General features: G+C 45.9%; 1 protein-coding gene across 7 annotated transcripts in view; it reads right to left on the bottom strand.

Moving 5' to 3' along the window:
* diaph2 (diaphanous-related formin 2) overlaps positions 1-7500 on the bottom strand; it is a 386793-nt gene that overhangs the window by 135145 nt on the left and 244148 nt on the right. For all 7 annotated transcript variants that reach the window (XM_031587577.1, XM_031587582.1, XM_031587583.1 and 4 more), the window contains one exon: positions 7074-7313. In XM_031587577.1, coding sequence (XP_031443437.1) covers positions 7074-7313 — 240 coding nt within the window. The remainder of the gene's footprint in view (positions 1-7073; positions 7314-7500) is intronic.

The raw sequence follows: 7500 nt of genomic DNA, 5'->3' as shown, positions 1-7500 counted from the left end.
AGAGAGAGAGAGAGAGGAAGGGAGGAGAGAGAGAGAAAAAGAGAGAGAGACACACAGGGAGGGATGGGGGGGTCAAGAGAGTCAGGAAGAGAGAGTCAGGGAGAGAGAGGAACGGAGGAGAGAGAGAGGAAGTGAGGAGAGAGAGAGATAGAGAGTAAGAGAGAGAGAGAGAGAGATAGAGAGAGAGAGAGAGAGAGAGAGAGAGAGATTGGCAATAGTGTTGAAAACATTCATGCTAATAAAGCTTCTTTGAATTGAATTGAATTGAGAGAGAGAGAGAGAGAGAAGAAGGGAGGAGAGAGAGAATGGCAGGTCTCTGACATTTATTGAGTGCAGAAAAGTTGTGCCCCTTAAGTGGCGAGACCCTGTGGTTTCAGGTGATTAGGCAGTCATTAGGTTGATCTAACAGAACTGCAAGCTGATTAGCACACGGAGGTGGAGTGCACTGACATAATGGACCTAAACATGACTGGGCAGCACTATTCAGAGCACTGAGTAAGTCAATAGGAAAGACAGAAACAAACAAACAAACAAAGAAACAAAACAATAAACAACTAAGGGGGAATGAGAGCAAGAGAGGGTTGAATGCATGAAGTGAGAAAGAAGGGAAAAGAAAAAAGTAACAAATAATAAGAGATAATTAACAAACGCAACCCACCAACTTGCTTTTTAAAACTGGTCTGTGTTGTGTCTGCTGCTCTCTCCCACATTCTCAGTGCCCGTACCCACCTCACATCTTGCACAGCTCGACTGACCTTTGTGACCTTTCGCTCCGGCAATTTCTATTCATCTCTCACCCTCTCCTTCAATCTCCCTCTGTCTACTCCAATCCTCTGCCCCTCGCCACCGATGAAATTGTATATCAAATTACAAGCGTATGTTCTCGGGTGCAATCCACATCAGTTATGTCAGCTCATGTCAGTAATCTCGTTACATGAATTGAATGATCTAATCTGCCTTAAATTCTGACGTTCCACTAATTTTCCGGCATGGGAAGTTCTATTCTCCGATCCCACACCACCTATAGGCTTCTCGTCGGGACTTCCTCGTCCTCGCCTCACACTCTGCACCTCGCCTATCTGACACGAGAGGAGTGTGTCACATCACTGCCTCCTGGACATATTTACAGTTCCTGTGCGCGAGATGATTCCTTAAACGTGTCGCAGCTCTGTGAATGATGTGGCAAGATGGTGAGGGCTGCTGCGGAAATGTTGAATAGCAGACAAGGCGTCAATAAATAAACCCTACAGTAAACACCTACGTCCATTTTATTTATTTGTGTAGTACTTTCTGATCCATCAAGAGGGTGCCTCACTAGGTCAGCAGACATTTACTTTGGTTTATTGGAAAGTAATTGAAAATCCCTCCTATGCGGGCCGAGAAAGAAAAGGCCAGTGCAGAAAGGGAAGAAAGTGTCCACGTGGACTTTGGGAAAGAAAAAGAGGGCAACGAAGCATCACATTAAACCTCACATCACATTAAACATACAAAGAACCCGTGATCAGACGAGAACAAGTCTTTCTGCCCTGTATGTCTGGAGCTACTTTCAAACAGCCGGCCAAGGGAGACTCGGGTTCAATGTGTGAGGTTCAGCACATGGCCCGTGCTGCATGCAGGCTGCATCAGCAGAGCACACTCATGTCTTACCAGAGTTATCAATCATGCAGACAGACTGTGTGTCTTTGTCTCACATTTAGTCTCACATCATTATTTTTACTTATTTATCATACATTTTTAGAAATGATTGGTTACGTTTATGTTGACTTAAGGTGTTGAGTTCAGGTTATATAAAATACAAATTAATCTATATTCACAATTATTTACTTGTTCTTGTTTGGCTGATAATCCAATGTATCAATTACCCATTTACAGGGCAAACTGTCACAAGTTCACACTCTCAAGTTAATGCATACTAATTTTGCACTAATTTTATATGGAAATACAATGGACATGAAATGTGTGCTCAAGACTTAGGTCTTTCGTTTGCTACAACGTCTCCGCCATTATAGTGTATTGTTTGCAGTCATTGTGAGACAAACTGAAAGGTGTGACAACATGCCCCACTCTCCCCTACAGTGGCAGAATCAGTGGTGTTGAACAGGGACCCCTCTCCTCCGATGGCTCTTCATCCCCCTCACTCTTTCCACTGAGTTGTGAGAATCAGGAGTTTGTGTGAATTTTGTCACATTCTCCTGCCAAAGGCAGGCCTCCATTGTGCTGCCAATGTTAATGTATGTACATCTGCTGGGATTTTATTCAATTTATAGTTCCTGCAACAGCTTAGAAATCACATTATGAGAAGGGGGAAGAAAAAAGAAAGAAAAAAAAAAAAAACACGTTCTAGTGCTTGAACATATTCATCCCATCCACGCTCTGCATTAATAGAGTGAGCTCTATCCCCGCATAATAAGCAGTTTCCACTGAGACAGTGGGAGAAACATAAATGTAAGAGAACAATTAGCTCATAAAACGAAATAAGCAGCGGCGGGAGAGAACAAGTCTCTCGTCAACTAAAGGATTGTCATCTCTGATTGCTCAATTAAACTTTCTGCCAAAGGACCCCCCTGTTCTCAGCCACCCGATCAGCACCGGCCTTATTGCCGCTATAATTTGTGGAGCGCTCGGGCCAGGAGCAGGAGATGGAGTCACGCTTGAGGGAGCAGGAATGGAGACCAGGTTCAGAATGGCAAAGGCACTGCAGGAGGTGCCACCACCACCAGGGGTGGCAAAAAGGACAACCATGCCTCGGTGAGCTGGCATACCATTTTCAAAAGCTCAGGTGTTGACATAAGTGTGTAAGTGTGTGTGTGTGTGTGTGTGTGTGTGTGTGTGTGTGTGTGTGTGTGTGTGTGTGTGTGTGTGTGTGTGTGTGTGTGTGTGTGTGTGTGTGTGTGTGAGTGTGTGTGTGTGTATGTGTGTGTGTTGGGAGAATGACAACTGAAAACAAAAGAGCCTGGGGCTACACCGCGGGCAGAGGTTGGCCCAGTGAGAGAGGTGAGGGAGCTGAAAAACACACTGGCGAAATCTGAGAGAATGATAGCCTGAGATACTAAGGGAGAGAGAAAAGTCAAGATAAATAAATAAATCAACCAGTGATCAACTTTAAATCTGAGAGAATGATAGCCTGAGATACTAAGGGAGAGAGAAAAGTCAAGATAAATAAATAAATCAACCCGTGATCTACTTCAAGAACATCTCAACAAAAGTGAAGGCACATCTTGTGCGTGAACTTGAACTTGAATACACAACTGGTGAATGATATTTTCTCAAGTTCACCAGGGCAAAAATGAAATATAAGGCTGGCTGCTTTTTCTAACAGCCATGATGTTCAAGTCAAGAACCTTGACAAGTTCTGGCTTCCCTTCATTTTCAGGGTCAGTCACCTGTAGCTGCTTTACTGCAAGTATAAAGGGCCATAATAGTGTATTATAACTCATAATGGATGAATGGACAAGCACACAACAGAAGCCAATCCTGAGAGGACATTCTCAACATTCTAAGCACTCGAGCCATTATTCCTGAAGTCAATGCAGCACTTTCTAGATGCTGGAGCTGTAATGCTAAAGTCCTGCAGGAACAGAGAGAAAATCCACTCTCAATGACCATCGTGCCTGACATGAAGTCTATGTTTCTCTCGTGACGCTTTCTCCTGCACATAGTTGTTTTTTTCTTTCTTTTTTGTTCTTTTTTCCATTTCGTTTGAAGTTGCTGTAATCGTTATGTGCATTCCTCCGAGTCTACCTTCCCTGAAAGATGTCAATGATCTCCTTCTGAGCAGTTACTCCTTTCTTCCCTCTTTTCTTTTGAGGAGTCTGTGACAAGGAGGCGAGGATCCGGTGAAGAAAGCATATATATTTACTTATTTATTTTTCCTTGGGAAGATTAAAGTGAAGTGAAGCTTAAAAGAGACTGGATGGCCTTTGTCTCTCTGGGAGCTGATGGCCAGGCACACTGCAGACTCTTTGCAGATTTCAAAAGAAAATCTCTGTATCTCTCTCTCTCTCTCCCATCACTCTCTCTTTCTCTCTCACACTGGTTCTTGTTTAAGAGAGAACATGAATGTCACTCATTTCCCTTTGTGAAACCTCCAAATGCACAACAGTGACTGACTGCGTGGCACATGTGGAGCACGTTATCAAGGCCGACCGACGGTGTATTCATTTTAAAAGATCATCCAGATGTTTCTACGCCGGTGCACTTTGCACAGAACATGAAACAAGACGTGCAAGGCCAGTCTAAATGAGTGCTAAGAGGACTCGAGAGCACTTCTTTTCTCCTTCTTCTGAGACATCGTCAATCTCCATACCCCCTACAATCACAGGGTCCTTTTGAAAATTAAGAATCTCATTCAACTCAAAGCCGGACTTCATGAGTGGCTGATTCAAAATGAAATCCATATGCTGTCTGGCTGGGGGGGGGGGGAGTCAGACAGAGAGTCTGAAAGAGAATAATTCTCTGCAGTCATTCACTGCATGTAACGAAAAAAAAATGAAATACAGTACCTGGCCTTGACATGCAGACACCGTCATTTTAGTATTGTTACTGTAACAGTTACAGCCAAACCAGTCTAATAATAAAAGGGAGAACTGATTGGGATTAGCCTCCCCGACGGAGCCTGGCATCCCCTCCCGCAGCGGCCCGCTCAGAGCCGGCAGCAGGGGAGAGGGTGGGGTGCTGGACTCCCCTGATGAGCTCATTAGGTAGCCAAGAGTTGCTATTTAGAGCTCCATTAAGCTGATTGACCAGGGCAAGAACGTGGGCATTTCCGTCTGTCTGTCAATAACCAGCCCAATCAGCCCCCCAAGGACTCCAACCCCCGCAAGTGCCCCCCCCCACCCTCCTAACCCACCAAACACCCCCCCGCCATTGCAGCCACTCTGGCCTGATTTGATCAATCGGGTGCATATCAGTGCCATGCCACAATCACACATACAACATCACACACGTGGTGCGCAGGCTTCTGGTCGGAGGTGCTTTGATGTCCTGGTCATTGGGAGCCACATGAGCCCCAGTGCAGATATTTGCTTTGCTCTTGTGTTTTTTTTTAAGTGGGTTAGTTATAGTTATGGAGGAGGGGGTGGGGGAGGGGGAGAGGGAGGCCGCAGAACTGTGGCGGGAGCCGTGTCCGTGAACACTGGCACCTGGGGCCTCTCGTGTAGGAGGCTGCGGAGCTGGACATGAATGGGAAACGAAGGCTGAATCCGACTGAAGAGCTTCGGCCCAAATCACGTGAGAGTGGCAGCCGAGCGAGCGCCAGTGGAACCTCGCTGCTCTCCCACTCAACACTCATCAGCCGAGGGCAGCATCAGGGAGATAGCTTGACCTTGCTGGGAGCCACTGGTCCATGGTGTGTCCATGCTCACAAATGTTCTCTATTGCGGTCTCTACTCCACTCTCCCTTTCTCCCCCTCGCTCTCTCTTTCTCTCTCACACACACACACACACACACACACACATCACACACACACACACACACACACACACACACACATCACACACACATCACACACACACACACACACACACACACACACGCACACACACACCCTCACACACAAAGACAGACAGACAGAATAGTAAAGAGTGCCATCCAGCCAGAACCATAGTCCTCATATTCCAATGATTCCCTATAACACTTTCTAGCACTGTATACATTCAGTAGGTGCCATGTGATTGCAGGGGACCTGTATGTGTAATTCCACATTAATGTATGGATGTTGTACTTCCATCACTATGCATATATTCACAGACGGGAGGGATGGGTGGAGACGCAGTGAGAAGTGAATGAATGCATGCATGAGATGTGCATACTTGAGAAATGCACCATTATACTGCCTTGCACTGAGCAATGTAGAATCAGCATCGCCAAAGCAGAAACAGTGAAAGTGTCATGTAAATGGAACGGGTGAAGTGATTTAAAAAAATGACTTTCCACATTAGAACCATGCTTCAGGACCATAACGAGACATTTGAACCATGCTTCAGGACCATAACGAGACATTTTAACCTAACCCTTTCCACATTTGAACCATGCCTCAGGACCATAACGAGACATTAGAACCAGCCCAAATCCTCCACCCACCTACCCAATCCCCTTTGTTCCCTCTCTTTCAAATAACAGCAGCAAAACTAAATAAATACAAGAAAAACAGCCCCAACCAAACATCCCCCAACTCCAGAGCCTGTGGCTAGGACATCTGTTTTCCTATGGCAGGTGGGATGTGTCAGACTGCGACAGCCATTGCAGAAATCTAACCAAGAAACACTGTGCAGTCTCTCTCTCTCTCTCTCTCTCTCTCTCTCTCTCTCTCTCTCTCTCTCTCTCTCTCTCTCTCTCTCTCTCTCTCTCTCTCTCTCTCTCTCTCTCTCTCTCTCTCTCTCTCTCTCTCTCTCTCTCTCTCTCTCTCTCTCTCTCTCTCCTGCTCCCTCTCCCTTCCTCTCTCTCTCCAAGAGCCTGGCAACCGTAACACTTACCTTTCATAGCAGGCCTGCACGCTTCCTGCAGCCAAACATTTCCCAACCAGAACAACAGAAAATGGACCAGTTGCAGCCTCATGCTAGTTCTGTGTGCATGGCTCCTAGACAATGTGTTTTCACTTTCTTTTTTCTGTCCAGGAAGTAAACCCTTGCTCCAGTTGCTCCAGTACCATCCTACAGCACACCCCTCAGACATCTTGAGGCTAATACTAACACATTAATGGTCTAAAGACACATCTTGAGGGTAATACTAACACATTAATAGTCTAATGACTAGTAGATAATGTGTGCTGGTAATAATATGATAGGAGTGCTAAAGCAGTGACTCTTTTTCACCCCACATCTTGAGAGTAATACTAACACATTAATGGTCTGGTGGATGGTACCAGTGGATGACTGGTAGATATATGTGCTGGTAATTATCTAGTAGGAGTACTAAAGAAGTAACTCTTTTTCAACCCCCACCTGAGCAAGGTTTCTCAGTATCTATTTAGATGAGTCCATGTTATTTAGTGGGTCTTCACTTGTCCGTGTGGTCATATCTGTTGGTCAAAAGGCAGAACTAACGAACGTGTGGCAGCAGGCTGGCCCCGTACCTTGCAGAGGAAGCTGAGGTTGAAGCCGAAGGTCTGGGCGTTGCGGGAGCCGGCGTTCATGTAGTTGCCCACCAGCAGCACCAGCTCCAGGAGCTTGCTGAAGCTCTCGCTCTTCTTCACCTCCTCGCAGGCGAACGTGACGTTCATCATGTCCGGCCGGACGTTGCTCAGCTGCTCCTCGAAGGTCAGCTTGAAGAGGATGCCGTTGAGGCGGGAGCGGAGCAGCTTCACTGAGCTCATCTGCAACAAACAAATAAATACATTCAAACGTTGGAATTAAGAATAAAAGCAATTCGTGTGAAATTCACCAGAATGTCCGCTTGTACCCAATGCCCCTCAGATACAGGCCAGGGTGAACCAACACGTTTTGGTCCATTGTAAAGTGCATTTGTCAGTGTTACACCAAAAGAAAAAGTTTCCCTTCTTT

Source organism: Clupea harengus, chromosome 20 (assembly GCF_900700415.2).
Source record: "Clupea harengus chromosome 20, Ch_v2.0.2, whole genome shotgun sequence".
Classification (NCBI taxonomy): Eukaryota; Metazoa; Chordata; class Actinopteri; order Clupeiformes; family Clupeidae; genus Clupea; species Clupea harengus.
Note: the sequence above shows the minus strand (reverse complement) of the source record. Positions and strands in the feature narration are given on the sequence as shown.